The following is a 16,220-nucleotide window of genomic DNA, read 5'->3' as shown; positions in this document are numbered from 1 at the left end:
ACTGGAATAGCTGCTGGTGCTCCATGGGAAGATTAAGATGCACTGGCAGAGGTATATTGGATAAGTTTGCATAGCACTGACCTGCACTATCCTTGGCTCCAGCTAGTGCAATTAGGCACTCACTTCTCTGAGCACTAAATTCACTCACAAGTGGAAGGAAAAACTAAAAGTTCTATTTTAGCTGTTAAGGCTTTTCCCTCAAAGAATCAGTGATTTATCCATCACTTCACAGCTCCAAGAAAGAAGAGACTTTGAAACTCACAAACCCATTGCAACCCCTGCTAGTATGAGCTTTCTAAACCAGAACAAGCTATTTTGACAGCAGATTCCATGCAGTGAGTGAACTTTGTAGTAAAAACATGCAAAATGGAGGGAAGGCAGAAAAGTCAATCAGCCCCACAAATGACTTCAATTTGTCGTAGCTGTATGATTTAAAAAGAGGCCCATCCAATGATAAGGGCCTCTAGCCAAGGCAGGTGTAAAAATGTGATGCTCACATTAGACCATCAGCTGCTGAAATCTGCACAAACCCTGCAAACACAAATTAACCTTCAGAGTCAGGAGATAAAGAGACTCAAGTAGCAGAAAATAGAAATGATTTTTTGTGGTTTTTAGAGAGGGGAAAGGAGGGAGAGAAAAAAAGATTGCTGCAAACCTCTGGTCAATCACTCTGGTACAGGGTTTCTCAACCTGTGGGTCACAATCCAAAACCAGAATGCATCAGAGTCGCAGGGCCTAGCCAGGATCAGCTCCCCACTCTAAGCATTACAATCTAGTGCATAGGGTCACAGCCCTGCTCAGGTTTGGCCCAGCCACCTCTTCCTTCATGATGATGGAGGCCATCTAGGCCAAATTTGAGTGAATGGCACCATGGCCCCACACAGCAGATTGCAACACTACTCTCGCAAATTTGGCCCTGACCAAACTGAGTGGCACGGCAACCCCAGAGGTCACAATGCCCAGAGCAGGGAGCCAAGCTCAGTCAGCCCCGTGGAACAGGAGTCGGCAATGAGTGGTTGATGTCACATTCTCCAATCAGTGCTGGCCCCCCAACATAACCCCTGCCCCACAGCCAGGCAACACCCTGTATTCCATACTCCCTGTCTTGCCCTGCAGCCAGGCCCCACCAATGTATCTCCTCCCCCACAGCCCAGGAACTCCCCATCATACCACCCATCCTGACTCCCCAGATCTTCCCCCACTGCACCCACAGCCTCTTCTGCTACCCAACTCCTTCCCCCAAGACCCCTTCTCTATTCTAGATCCCCAAATCCCGCACCTCTTTACCCTCTGCCCCTCATTGGCATGTCAGGGGCTGTGTTTTCTCTGCAGAGTTATCAGCCTGCTGTCCTTCCCCCAGACCCCTACATCTCCATATCCTTCCCCAGTCTGCTCAGAACCCCCAACTCCTTTCTCACTACACCCCCAGACCCCAAGATCTCTCCCACTCCTTAACTCTCAAAAACACACATGGCTTGGGGTGGGGGGCAGAGAGTATCTCAGCTCACTGACCCTCCTCCCAGTTGTTCACATCTGGATGGAGCATATGAAATCTTAGCTCTGAGCCCCCACACCCTGCCAATGGACCCCTATAGGGGAAGTGGGAGAGAACAAGTCTGAGGGCATTACAGGTGGTCCTTTGGATTGCGACAGGTTTACAAATGGGTACTGAATCCATTGAACTATTGGTAGCTGCAAAAATAAACAGCACATAGGCAGCTGGGCTGGCAGCCTCTTATCCCCTGCCAGATAGTGCCTTTGCTGTCCCCCTAGGATAAGAAGAAAAAAAGAGGAGTTTTGACCGAGGACTCCAGGTCAGATCCAGAGAAGTGCCTTGGAATCTTTAATGTCCATGCAGAACAGACACAGCATAAATAAAACCACATAGAATTCAGCTCAACAAAGAGAGAGGGAAATTCTGGAGCTATGTTATCTAGCCCAGATTGCAATATATTGTGGGGAGGCAGAGAGAGCAAGTTATGAAGCTGCACAGCCTAGTGATTTAATTCCCCCTGTCAATTTCTTGCAATAGATAGAGGAAGGAAACTGGAACTATATAAACCAGTCCAGACCCCTCAGCAGAGACAAAGAGACACATTTAAGAATGCTGAAAACATAGTATTACAATTCCCATTTGCACAGAAGAGGAGGATATTTCCATATCCCACATTACAGGGGGAGACAATTCCAGCATGCACCCTGTCTAACACTATTTATTACAGGTCTTTCCAGGTTTAAAAAAAACACATAACAATATGCCAACGAGACATATCATTGACGAGCTAACATAACAGGCGTCACACCAGGCAACCTTGTTTTACTAAAAATAAGTACATAGTGAGAATAATGGAATTTCTGCATAGCCAGAATGGTATCTAGTCTTTAAAATGATGCAATGAAGCAATACTCTTCTAAATCACTGTTGCCTGTGCAAAGGAATTGCGGAGCAGGAATTTCTTCCCAGCCAGCACAATTAAATTAAAATAGTAATATTCAAGCAGTATGTTTTGTTGCCAATATTTTAAAGTCAAACCATTGAACTAGCAGAAGTCACTGACCAAGCACCTGGAACAAGAGCTTGTTGAAGTGCTACACCAGCTTTTGACAGCAGTAGCCTCTTCTGCAGGTGCAGAATTATTTCTTCATTTCAGTTTATTCATCTAGTTCAGTTCAATGGCTAGTTCACTGAAAGTTGAAAAACTGATGGGGAGCTGGAAAAAAAGCAGAATAGCTCATTCTCATCCTCCAATTTATGAATAGAAATAAGGTGTAACATGATGAGATCTACAAGTTCTAAAATCTTGAACGACATAGCAACTAGGAATAATCAGTTTAATTCAGTAACTACAGAGAATACTTTGTTTAATAAAACAGTTTTAAATGCAAAATGTTTTGATAAATGAGCTGGATATAAAATAGTAAGTTTAAGGTATGTTTTTACTAGCTAAATAGAACACTTAAAATGTTGTTGGTCCATTTTTAATGGAATTCCAACACCTATCCAAATGCAGTTCATCATCATCTTGTAAATAAGGAACGTATCATTCACCATTTTCTAAACAAGTAAAAAATTAAGAATATGAATAAAGTATGTTAAGCTATATAATTGCTTCAATAAATGTGTAGAAGTACAGTGTATCCTCCTGATTACCAAAAAGTAATTCTCATACAAACCAATGAGAATCAACCTCTCTTCAGGAAAATAACCAAGCAGTAAAATGTATAACAAGATTGAAGTTATTTAAGTCAAAATTTCCTGCTTACTTTAGTTTAAAAAAAAATAAAATAAAAATAAAAAAATCCACCTTGCCATTCCATCCACAAAGAAACTGCTGTCTCCAGGTTTTTTTGTTTTTAAATAATCAACATGTAGAAACAAAATTCATGCTTTACAATGGTGCTGTGAGAGATACTGATCCAGCATTCATTGATGACAAATGCATCCTCCCACACCCCACACTTCACACAATCAGATTTCTTGCAACAGAAATGGAAAGGGGTTTTTGAACAAAGCCAGCATGCTGCACCATGACTGCAAAGCCCACCAAGCAGAGGAAGCAAGACCGGTAAATCTATGCTGAAAAGAACTGGATTTGAATCAGTCATCCAAACTTGTCAAAGGGAAAAGAATATGTGCTTCAAAAGCCTTGTCTACATTAGAAAGTTTACTTGTTGATGACAAAAGGAGTCAGCAAGGGTGCAGCTGATCCGTAACTAAAAAAAAAAAACAGTTTAATTGAAAGTGTGAACAGAACCAAACCATGTTCAGCACCAGTTCAGCTACATCTATTTCTGATGCCAGCAGTCAGCAACAAGGAATACAGCTATACAAACTAGCAATACAGCAAGCATGATTAGTTTTAAGCATAAACAATTGCCGAGAAGGTCACGCAAGTTTTCCACCCGCAGACTGACTTGGTCTTTCCCCTCTACCTGTGGACCAAAGGGGAAAGGCAACTCCTCATCTGATCATCTCCCACCTTTCCACATCGACCTTCAGTGGCCTTGCTTACACTGGCAAATTTCTCAAACTCTCCCTCCATTATGTTAACATTGGTGGTTAAACTAGCATGAACCACCCATTGGCATTTTAAACAGAGTCAAAGATCTGCTCTGAGCTGGGTTAGAAAAAAACAAAAACAAACCCGGAACACTGGTTAAAATGCCAATGGCCAGTCTATGCTAGGATTCCCACTGCTAGTACAAGAGTGGGAATTTTCAGAGATCTACCCGTGTAGACAAGGTTCAAGAGCTTGGAGTTATGCAAATCATAGGGCCAGCTCCAAAATCCAAGACTGCGATCATGACCACCAATCATGCTTTCCTCATTCTAGTCCCAAGAAAAGTAACAGGAAGAAACTGAAGAGCAACTAGGTTATTTTTGGGCATGAAGTGTGACCTAGACTGCCCATGCTTACTTACTGTCACCATCTACCTGAGCACAAACCACAACATTTGGCTAGGATTTCCCTCAAGTCCAGATTCCAATGTAGGCTCATCTCAAGTGCCAATAAGCAGAAACCAGTGGACATCAGAGAGATTTTCTGCCCAGCTAGCAAAGCACAGTCAAGAATACCATGCATGAGAAGCCACCATTCTACACACAGCAGGAGGAATTGTTCCCCAGCAGATGCGGAGCTATGCTTCCATCCTAGCCCATTTCCACACAACAACCCAATGCCTTCTGCTCTCCTTGGGGAAAAAAGCTAGTTATGTGAAATTTGACCCTACCCTCACCCATTCTGCATTCACGCTTTAAAAGAAAAAGGGGGGCATGGGGACATAGGAAGAGAAGACTTTTGGGTCAATAAATCTGACAGCCATTATTCTGGAGGGATTAAACAGGGAGATAAGAACTTCAGGGCTTTGCACAAATCATATTAATTCAGTTCTCAAATCCGGGTAATGCTTCTTTTCAAAGTATTAATTTCATTTATTCTATTTGCTCTCCCTCTATCCTGATAACACTGGCATACATGGCCCCTGAATGAGATCCTCCTATTTTATAGGTTATAATCCTCCCTTTCTAGAGCAGTAATGAGATGTCTTTGCTTAATCGTGTTTATTTCCCGCCTGCTTCTTGCTCTCCCCATCCCACATTGATTTATTTCAAATGTTTTGTTTAAAGCCAGCAGGCCTGAAAAGTCGCTGCCTCTGCCTGGGTGGCTGACAGATGCATGCTAAATAGCCCCACCAGATTAAGGAAATGTGTGGGGGCTGCCTCACTTGCAAAGTTTTTTTGGTTGGCAAAAATACAAGAATTAGGAGAGGAGAAAAAGATTGAGATTAATTAGAAACTAAGAAGGGGAAAAAAACGGTATCTGGTTTGTGGAAAGGTGGGGCTATGCAGGGTAAAACCGAGGAACAGAGTAAGGGAGAAGCTGATTAGGAAGACTCCACTGCTAGCCCTTCATGCTAAAATAAAAAAGGCTCACAAAAATCAGCTACATTAGTTCTCAGCCGTTTGATAGCACCTTTCATCTGAGGATCAAAGCACTTTACAAACATTCAGTAGGCATCAGAGCCCCACTATGAGGTGCTGTACATACAATCTGCATTGTACTGATATTAATATTTTTATTATGGAGCACCTAGGGAACCTGATCAGCATAAAGAGCCCTGTTGTGCTAGATGTTGTACAAAGATACAGGAAGAAAACTCCTCCTCTAATGGGAAGGGTTCCTGCTCACAGACTGTTTCCATCCCAGCTGGTTCCACACAGTGATATCCATGGCCCCTTCAGGGGAAAAGTGTAGTGCTGTGAAGTTCCTGCCAGGAAGGACTTCTGATTTAAGAAGTTTTACAACTAAAGAAACAGATATCAAAAGGATAAGTGACTTGTCCAGGTTCATAAAAAGAGGTCATGCCAGAGTTCAGAATAGAAACCAGGAGACCTTACTCCCAGGGCTCTGCTCCAACCACTGAGCCACCTTTCTTCTCTGCCTGTTCTAAACTGAGGCCCTCCTGTAAGTAATGAATTAATTATATCCATAAGCCTGCAATAGGGTCCATTATTGAAGAGTCAGTGTACACTCTACTTTCTGATCACAGGAAAGCCCACAATCCAATAAGACTGAACCATCACCTTACACAGATACTAATAATAATAAAAGTCAGTGGATGAAAACTATAAAGAACACAGATTACACAACAAATGGCTTTCAGAACAATCAAAATGAAATTGTTTAAAACCATAGCCTTTGTATTCAGATTTATGGCTTACAAATGGTCTGGTGAAGAGAGAACATGGAGACCCTAGTGGATGTGCCTGTTCGAGAAAACGGCATTAAAAGCCAAATTATTTGGCCATCAAGGGCATAGAACATCACTAAGACCTTACTGAAAATCTTGAAGAAATGAGTTTTCCAACAGATGTGGCATGATCTTCAAGTCCTAATAAATTTCAAGTAGCTAAAGGCAGACCACTCAGTTGCTTCAAATAAAATAAGATACCCCATTCTTTTTTTAGCACCCCCTTGTGCAAGACCGCATAGAACCCCTGAAAGTTTATTCCCCCTGGCTTCCATGTGCATGAAAGTGCAATCTTGACTGGCAGGATAATACAATCGACATCCATAAAAATCACATCCACATTGCTGTTTATCATTTTAAGTTAGGGGGCAACAGATAGACTCAGGCCACCCTTTGATTTCTCTGTCCTATCACTCCCCTCATGTTCCAGGTTTGAGGACAGGAGCAAACAAACATTCAGACATTATTCCAGACTAAGGGACCCAGGAGCTAGAAAACAGAGGAATCCTGACCAACAAGGATCCAGTGACAGCTACAGTTCAAGAAGTACAAGGCACAGCAGGAGGGGGCTCCAGGCCTTCAAACACTAACTGGGAAGTTTGGGAGTGATGTAGAGAGACATTCCTGACAAGCAGAGGTCCAGTAGTTTGAGGGGCCAGAGTGGGGAACCTTATATTCAAAGGGTGCCTGGAACTGAGAGAAAATAAACCATGTAAGAGTCTCCATAGTTTAAAGGGTTAACACATTAAAGTTCCTGTTTCAGAAGAAATCCAGGAGCAAGTAGGCAGCAGCCTTGCCCTGACTCTTGCTAGAACAGAGTAGACAACCCAATTTCTCATTGATTTCTAAGGTTTTGTTCGGATTTGTTTCATTATGTCAGTGATCTATTGAGACTTTACCAGAGTTTCTCTAAAACTACATTCTGGGCTCAAGCTGCACATTCACTATTTGTTTTCCAGGGGTTACCCAAGAAAAGTCTGATTTGATCCACCTTGTGTTTGCAAACTATCATGTACCCAGCAACTCCATGCCTGATACTCTGGAGAATTAAGTGTTACACTCTAATGTAACTACAGCTTTTGTACATAGAAAGCATGTCTACACTGCAATTGAACACCCATGCCTGGCCCTGGGTCAGCTGATTCAGGCTTAAAGCGCTCAGGCTATGGGGCTGTTTTCCTGGGATACAGATGTTCAGGCTCATGCTGGAGGCCAGGCTCTGGGGCCCGGGAAGGAGGAAGGTCCCAGAACCTGGGTGCCAGCCCGAGCCCAACTGCTTGTACCACAATTAAACAGCCCTGTAGCCCGAGCCCAAGTTGGCTAACATGAGCGAGCCACAGGTGTTTAGTTGCAGTATACACATATCCTAGGAGTCATTTCCCAGTTTGTTCTAGCCATAAGGGCATGTTTCAGTGATAAATGCTGATACACCCCAGCCACATTCCTCCCAGACAACTCTTCTGTGCCTCACTCCAGGAGAAATGGCCTCTCTCACTGAGCAGTGCCATCTCCTCAGGTTTAGAAATTAATTCACTGCCACTTTCTACAAAGGTCTGTTAATTACATTTATAAAAGTAACTAATATCCTCCTCGTGGGAAACAGAGTTAATGCTACCAGCCAAGTCTCACCCAGGTACACAGCTCTTTCCCACCTTGGATATCAACTCCTTTTTTCTATTTAATTTAACCCTTTGGACAGAGATCTTCCACCCTTAGACCTTGCTGTTCGTCATAAAGGATATCACTTGCCTCACAGGGGTTACTTATGAACCACATCAGGGAGATCAATATCAGAAAGCAGCAGGCTAACATGTTGGCCCAATAATAATTATGATACTCAGTTGTTCCAAAGTGCTTCATTACCAACTTACACCGCACTATACCACCCCTGAAGGCAAGTATCATGTACACCTATTGACAGATGGAAAAATGGAGGTTCAGAGTGATTTTGTGATTTAACCAAAGACATAGCAAATCAGTTGGGGGGGGGGGGGGAGAGAAGAAGAAGAGGGAGGGGAAAAAACAGGAATAGAACCTGGAACTCAACTCTCAGCCCTGTTCCCTCCCTCATCTAGACATTGTCTTTTTAATTAGTAACAGGCGTGGCTCTCAGTGAATTAGTCTAAATATTCACCTTGATGTCTAATGATACTCAGGAAATTGTAGCAAGCATCATGCTCACATTATTGTAAGGAGGCAGGCAGCTCATGCCACTACAGTTCAGAATAAGCTACCAGTTCCTGTAAGACACTCTACCCACCACTATTCAGGTGTTTGTGTAACTTTACTCGACGGCCCAGATATAGGGAAGTTGAGACAGGTCAAGTCTGTATGTCCATCAAAATATCCATTTCACACGTGGTAGTTTAGCAGAGCTCCATCTGGCACAGGCTGTCACAATGCTAGTCTCTCCCAACCTGATTTATGTAGCAGCCGCCTCTGCCAGCCATCTCCACTCTCCCACAGGCGATGCTCCCCCCTAGTATCTAGTCAGATTTTATACCATACCCATGCAAGATCAGCCTAGGTTTAGTTACATGACAGGCTTGCTAACTCCTGTGTAAGCCAAAAAAAGCAGGTGAAGAGTTATGAGGTGATGACTGCCATGGACTTGGGACTAAGCAGTGATTGCTGAACTTATTATGCAAATAAATGGCATTTAACTGATCTCTCCAAAGGAAAAGGTTTCAGGCTCGCCCCATGCATGGAAATATGTTGCTTTTTACGTACCAGCTGAGCTGCTTTCTGCCTCTCTTCATTGGTGCTGTTCTTTTCCCGTTGGAGGGTTGTACTGAGACACTCACTGGCTGCCTCCCGTTCCCTCTTAGCCAGTCGTAGCAGCTCCTCTTGGACCAGTGCCTGCTCTCGCTCATACCTGTATCAGTGCCAAAGGGAGGCAGAGAGAAGGTGCTCAGCAGACTTCTGGCAACAGGTTAATGGGATGGTCTGCTCTACCCTTGGCCAGGAACAGAACAGGCAGAGTTGTGATTTACTTGGGACAAAGCCTGCTCACAGTTCCTGGGCATCTGTGGGAATTCTGGAGTACCATGAACTTAAAGGTAACTTGAAGTTCAGGATTGAACAATTCAAGAAACAAAGGGGCACAAAGCACATAAACCTACATTTCCGTTAGGTTTGGTGGCCCTTAAGCCACCTCAAAATAGTGAGAATAAAGGATTTAATAAACTATATATAAAAAACTGCTTTTAAAAAATAAGATGCAGGCCATACAAAAAGGAGTGTGTCTGTCTAGCTGATATTTACTACCAATCCTACCTTACTTATTTGCTTTGCTGGCCCTGTGAGGCAGAAGGAGCCATCTGCAAAGTAAGTGGGCTGATAGATGTAGGGGAAGCAATCTTAAGACACGTCCACAGTCTAAGCACCTGAATCAGAAGGACCAGTATTATGGAGCAAATTAAGTGCACCTAAGGGTCCATCTACACTGCAGTGAAAGACCTGCAGCATGGCTGTGGCTGGCTCAAAAGTCAGCTGACTCAGGTTTAGGCTGCAGGGCTAAAAATTACAGTGTAAATGTTCAGGATTGGTCTGGAGCCCAGGCTCTGGGTCCCACCTCCTTCACAGACTCCAGCCCGAGTATCTATGCTGGAATTTTTAGCCCTGGAGCCCAAATCAATTGATCCGAGCTCTGAAATTCAGTGCTGCAGGTTTTTTATTGCAGTGTAGGTATACTCCAAGTGACTGCCACTCAGACCCTGGGAGTTCCACATACACTGAGGGGTAGGCCCATCAGGACCCAAGAGAGACAGCGGACCTCTATGCCACTCCCCTTCTCTCTCTGCAGCATTCGCTAAAGCATCTGTCCAAAAAACAGCTAAGAAAGCCAAAACTGAAGACTACTAGGAATTCTGATTTCATCATCTCTTTAAAGAACAAAACCAGAGTGTCCACTTGGTGTGTCAGAAACATGACCGTGAACAGTGCAGATGATGCACCACTTTTACAAGCTTGAATAACCAACAATAGCACTGAAAAGGACTCATTTTCATAGTCCCCAAAGCTGGCCCTGCATGACATGCAGAGAAAGCATGGACACAGTCAGGAGAATGCCAACGCAGCAAAGAAAGAACAGGAAAAAGCTGCTAGAAAAACATATGGCAACTGTTTTATAACAGACAGCCATTCAGCAATGGGGAAGTGGAGCTCCTACTGTCCTCCACCCTTGGAACAAGCAGCAGAGACTCCTGAGGTTGGGAACAGCAAGGACCACATTTCACACAACTAATCTCATTCTCACTGTACCCTTATATGCACTGACTTCTTGTTAAGCCAAAATGCTCCATACAAGAAAAACCCACAGCATAATGGAAAAGGCTGGCAGCCCCCAGGTCTAGTGGAGCAGTCACTAGGAGAAACTGAAGATGTCCAGACAAACATTATTTCAGGTATAATCACAGAGATTCTCACTCATATGCAGAGTTAAACTGATCAACAGATTTGTGGCTTGGGCAGAAGTTTCCTCAAGGACTCAGCAACAAAAGTCTTAGGGGTTTTCACTTTCCTCAGGCAGCAAGAGCAGGAAGACCCAACATTAGACTCCAGTGGACATATATTTTATGTCTCACATAATTGTCTATGGGTGGTGGAGAGAGCATTCTTCACTCCCCATCTTCCATGTTTCTATAAACACTCTCCCATTGGTTCCCAGCTTCCTCACCTGTCACCTACCCCAAGTGTCACATGGTCTCTAAACAAAAGATGCCCAATGGCCTTAGCTAACATTAAGACCTCATTGAAAAGATACTATGCAGTAACACATACAATCATCACAGCACTGAACTATAGAACGCAGCATTACACAGGGCACGTATGTGGCCAAGGCAGCACAGGTGGCTGTCTCCTGACAGGAATAATGTCCCCCTACCTCTTGTACAGGTCCTCCTCTGCCTCAGAGGGCTTCCGACCAGAGCTACTGGCAGTTGGTGGATGGATTCCTGAAGAGAAGAACAGAAGCGAGTGATTACTGTGGAAGAAAACACTGACTACCATCACATGAACAGGCATTATCAGAGGGAAGAGGAAAATTCTTAACAAATTGGCAACAGTCCACCAAGGGAACACACAGTACAACAAGAAAAGTAAAGGAAAACAAAGAAATAACTTTTTAAACGTTTTATGGCTGAATTTAGTATTCATGTAAGTGAGAGGCTGACAATACTGTCTAGAACAAGACCTAACAACATCTGAGGAGATGCACTTCAACCTTGACCTACCTCAAGCACTCATGTTATTTTAATCCTACTTTACACCCCTTTTGTCCCAGTTCTGCAAATGCATCTCTTTCCTGACCTGCTGCATCCTTTGCCATTCCAGCACTGGCCTCCTGAGTAGAGATCAAATTGTAAAGTGGTTTGGGACATTCACAGACAGGGACAATGATGAGGCACCGCTAAACTCACTTTTAAACAAGACTTGGGCAACAAATGAATGCTGGTCTTTGGCAGCAAAGGACTGTTTCACTAATCCCCTGCATCACTCTGGATCCCATATTTTTTTTTTCTTTTTTTACAGCTCTTAAGGGACCAATGACAAATGTACCAACAATACATATTTGGGTACCAGAGAGGAAAACAAGAGTCAGCTGACTAAATGAGAAAACAAGCCATTAAGCATGTAGCAAAATAGCTGAACTTTGCCAGTTTCTCCTCCTCTCTTTCTGGTAACAGCTGGTATCAGCACATGAAATTTTTCTCTTCTGAACCTGAAGAATAAACATCACATATGTACAGCAGATTCCCTGTCCAGTGAAAGGAGCTGATACAACAATGCTTCTAAAAGGGCATTAGTCATAAGTAATACTCTGAACTGCTACAGCACCTACCATGCAAAGATCTCAAAAGAACCTTACATACATTAATGAAGTCATACAAATATTTGATCAAATGGGTATTACTACTATTCCACACACGGGGAAAACAGAGAGGCAATGAAAAGTTAGATGATTTGTTTAGAGTCATACTGACTCACTGGCAGAGTCAGAAACAGAACCCAGAGCTCCCAACCATTCAACATTGTCTCCGTCTCCTTCTCCACCCCATCCCCCCCCCCCCCCAAAAAAAAAAAAAAAAAAAAGCTTTCTTGAAACAGTATGACAATGACACATCTGTGTAGTCACACTGATACCTGCACAGGTGGAAATGCCACTCATCTTAACAAGTATATCCTGACAAGGTATAAGTGTTTATAAAGACACTGACCATGCCTCAGTGACCAACAGCATCAAAACTTTAGACTGCAGAGACAGCACAGACTGATAATACCTATAGCAGACTTGGGCTTCCCTTCTGTGGCTTGTGATGATGATGCAGTGCCATAGGATGAGGGAGAGGGTAAGGAAGATGATCTCTGGTCCCTTTTAGGTTGAGGAGTTTCCTTCATTCGGTTCACTACATCTTCAGAGAGCTAGAGCATTTGTTGGGAAGAGATTAAGCGAGGCAATTCTTGATTTTTATTTTGTATTAAGAGGAGTTTTCAACAGATAATTATTTTTATCCTGCTTCAAAATACTGCTTGTTATGCTATTTTAAAACATTATATGAGATCAAGTTATGTGTTGTTGAATTCACATTTAGAAAATATCACATCAGGAAGTGATGAGTTTCAGCAGCTGAGTCTTAAGGTTAGACTGGACAAAGAACTGGAGAACACACTATAGAGGACAAACCTGCACACACCTGGGGGAATGGAAGGATCATTACCTAGTAGATCTTCAGCACCTACTTTTATAAGTCTATACAGAGTTTTCCACAAAACATGTGGAATGCCGAATGTGCCCATCTCCAATTTTATTTCCCACTCCCATACTTAGAACTATGGAAAGGTAGAAAATGCACCCAAAATTCTCCTGGGAATTCAGTTCAGCATGCCTTTCTGCCCTTGCCTTTGATGGAATAGACAAGTCTAAGTCTTCTTGTGACAAATCACACAGTCAATAATCTTGTACTGGCCACTCCTCCCTAATGGACAAAATTAAGGGGTGCTCAATTTCCGTGCTCAGGCCAGACTCATATTGACACACTTCAGAACATAAACTAGACATGGGCAGTAGTGGCACAACTAAAATCCAAGATAAGCAGCATTTTAACATCTTGATTACATATTGTGATTTTGCAGTTTGGTCTTAGGTCTTCAACTCTATTCCCTACTGCTTGCACTGAAGATGAAATACACACAGTACTCTATCGACAGATCCCAGGGAACACAGCTCCAGGCATTCAGCAAGCACTGCAAAATAATATACATAATGTCTATGATGTTTTAGTAATGACAACGACAAAATTAATAATTGTAGAGAAGTGAGTGTACTTCCCTGAAAGAAAATGAACTGTCAACACTAGCTATAAAGTATGACGGTTTTGTAAAAAACAAAATAATCCCCTTAGAGTTCCAAGAACGAGAAAGTCTATTTCATTTCATAAAAGCTTTTGACTGGATTCATCTTTGCAATTCAAATGAACGAGCTAGGGAGGCCTCTATTCATTTAGCATGAGCTCCTATGACAACCGATATTGGGGCTCCTTCCATTTGTCTGAACTCCTAGAGATCAATGGAATGGACCAATAACCATGAATCAACACTTTTCTCTAATTCCACCACCACTCAGCTGGGCAGCAACATAAAGTTAACAAAGCAATTCACTTTGCTGTGTAGTTTGTACATGGAGCTGAATGTTAAACAAGCCCAACTAAGCCGCAGCAAAGAAAAAACTGATTAGGATTAGATTCCCCTCTATATCAAACATCTGCAAGGGGAATCTGAAACAACCCTAGTCGGTTCCTTGTGATTGGAGGCTGGGGGAAAGGAAGTGAATAATTTTATCTAGTCTCACTCCGCAAGCCTTTCACATCAGGCTAAGCAAAAAAGAAGCTAAAATGGGATACAAATGGCACAAAGGAAATAGGTGGAAAGCACAAAAGAGTGGAGTAACATAAGCGAAATAAGGAGACAGAAATAAGAAAGAAAGAAATGCAGAGTCCTGCACTTAGGACAGAAGAATCCCATGCACTGCTACAGACTGGGGATCGACTGGCTAAGCAGAAGTTCTGCAGAAAAGGACCTGGAGGTTACAGTGGACAAGAAGCTGGATATGAGTCAACAATGTACCCTTGTTGCCAGGCAGACTAACAGCATATTGGGCTGCATGAGTAAAAGCATTGCCAGCAGATCGAGGGAAGTGATTATTTCCCTCTATTCGGCACTGGTGAGGCCACATTTGGAGTATTGTGTCCAGTTTTGGGCTCCCCCACTACAAAAAGGATGTGGACAAATAGGAAAGAGTCCAGCAGAGGGCAACAAAAATGATTAGGCTTGTTTAGTCAGCAGAAGAGAAGAATGAGGGAGGATTTGATAGCAGCCTTCAAATACCTGAAGGGGGGCATATTCCAGGGAGGATGGAGCTAGGCTGTTCTCAGTGGTAGTAGATAGCAGAACTAGGAGCAATGGTTGCTAGTTGCAGTGGGGGAGATCAAGGTTGGATACTAGGAAAAACTCTTTCACTAGGAGGGTGTTGAAGCACCAGAATGGGTTACTTAGGAAGGTGGTGGAATCTCCATCCTTAGAGGTTTTTAAGGTGCAGCTTGACAAACCCCTGGCTGGGATGATTTAGTTGGGGTTGGTCCTGCTTTGAGCAGGGGGTTGGACTAGATACCTCCTGAGGTCCCTTCCAATCCTAATCTTCTATGATTCTAAAGAGAAAAATGCACCCTAGTGACACCACCAACTCTATCTCTAGGTTGTCCTTTCACGATGCAGTTGGGGCCTCCTTCCTGACCTCCAATTTTAACCTTCCCCCCCAGACTGCTACTGGAGAGGCCTCTAATCCTCACTCGCAACAACTCCTATCTCCCGACATGCCTATTCACACTGAGTATAGTACCTAGGCGATGTGAATTAAGGGAGATGGGATCTTCCCTTTGAGGCTTTCTGAGCTAGTCACAGCAGCCATCTCCTGCCTTTAACATCAAAGCTCCTCTAACCCCCAAGAAATCAAGAGTGAAGGATGAATTAAACAGCTCTGGGGGAAAGAGGCAACAACGCTACGGTTAGTCTTGGCCATCGCTCCCTTGTCCCAGCCCCTCAGCACCTCTCCCCCTACCTCCCCAGCCCCCACCCACAGCCCCTCTCAACCCCAGCCCGTCTCACCCTGATGCCCTGCAGCACCCGCACTCGCTCCTGCTCATCCAGACCGAACGAGACCTTCCTGTTCTCGTAGCTGCTCTCGCTGCCCCCCATGGCGGCGGGGCTGGCCGGGGGGGTTATCCCTGTCTGCCCCCCTCCGAGGCTGCCCCACAAGCTCCACACAGCAACACAAACTCTGCCTAGTTCGCTTACCAACAACCCCGCGTCTCATTAGCGGCGGGCCCGGGAGCAGCCAATGGAGCGGCCCGTTGCTGGCGATGGCGCGCGGGGCAGGCTGGGAAGTGTAGTCTGGTCGCTGGGGATGCTCTTCCAAAGCCTCTGTCTGCAGAGGACAGACTGAGGGGCCCCAGGAGAGAAGCGGGCATAAGAGGCGGCCTAACCTCTGCGAGCCCAGCTCAGACCTGCATTAGCTGCTAGGCATCCTAGGCTGAGCCTGTGGTCCTGGCCTCCCACAGGGCCTTGGGCAGGCCACCCTCAACCCCCACAGGAGCAGATAGAGCCACCTCCCCCCACCCCCCCCAAGCTTTCCACACCATGAGCTGGGTGGGCCCCCAAAACCATGAGGGTTTTTAAAATAAGACACATTGAGCTATTGTTCGTCTTCCACATTCTGAGCCTTTAGGTTCACTTGCTTTGCAGTTTCAGGGATTTTCTCCACACCCAGGAGCTCTACAAGCTTCCCTTACATGAAAGCAGAGATTCTCATGCAATCTCTTGATTGCAGCACCTGGGGCTTCAACACGGCACCAAATACAACAAGATGTATGATAAAATAGGGATTGTTGAATGGGGCTGGTGGGGTGAGGTAG

The 16,220-nt window shown here is 44.2% G+C and overlaps 1 protein-coding gene across 7 annotated transcripts in view; it reads right to left on the bottom strand.

Annotated features, from left to right (window-relative positions):
• Positions 1-15,599, bottom strand: part of CHCHD6 (coiled-coil-helix-coiled-coil-helix domain containing 6) — a 146,252-nt gene extending 130,653 nt beyond the window's left edge. For 2 of the 7 annotated variants that reach the window (XM_067544288.1, XM_067544290.1), the window contains exons 1-4: positions 15,415-15,598; positions 12,534-12,675; positions 11,138-11,207; positions 8,983-9,127 (exon numbers count right to left, since the gene is read on the bottom strand). In XM_067544288.1, coding sequence (XP_067400389.1) covers positions 8,983-9,127; positions 11,138-11,207; positions 12,534-12,675; positions 15,415-15,504 — 447 coding nt within the window. In that variant the 5' untranslated portion in view covers positions 15,505-15,598. Of the gene's footprint in view, positions 1-8,982; positions 9,128-11,137; positions 11,208-12,533; positions 12,676-15,414 lie in introns of all 7 variants that reach the window. The other 5 variants (XM_067544291.1, XM_067544294.1, XM_067544293.1 and 2 more) reach the window with 4 other exon arrangements.
• Between the last annotated feature and the right edge of the window lie 621 nt (positions 15,600-16,220).

The sequence above is a fragment of the Emydura macquarii genome, unplaced genomic scaffold, assembly GCF_026122565.2.
Source record: "Emydura macquarii macquarii isolate MOO-44397 ecotype Brisbane River unplaced genomic scaffold, CSIRO-AGI_Emac_v2 contig_968, whole genome shotgun sequence".
In the NCBI taxonomy this organism is placed as follows: domain Eukaryota; kingdom Metazoa; phylum Chordata; order Testudines; family Chelidae; genus Emydura; species Emydura macquarii.
Note: the sequence above shows the minus strand (reverse complement) of the source record. Positions and strands in the feature narration are given on the sequence as shown.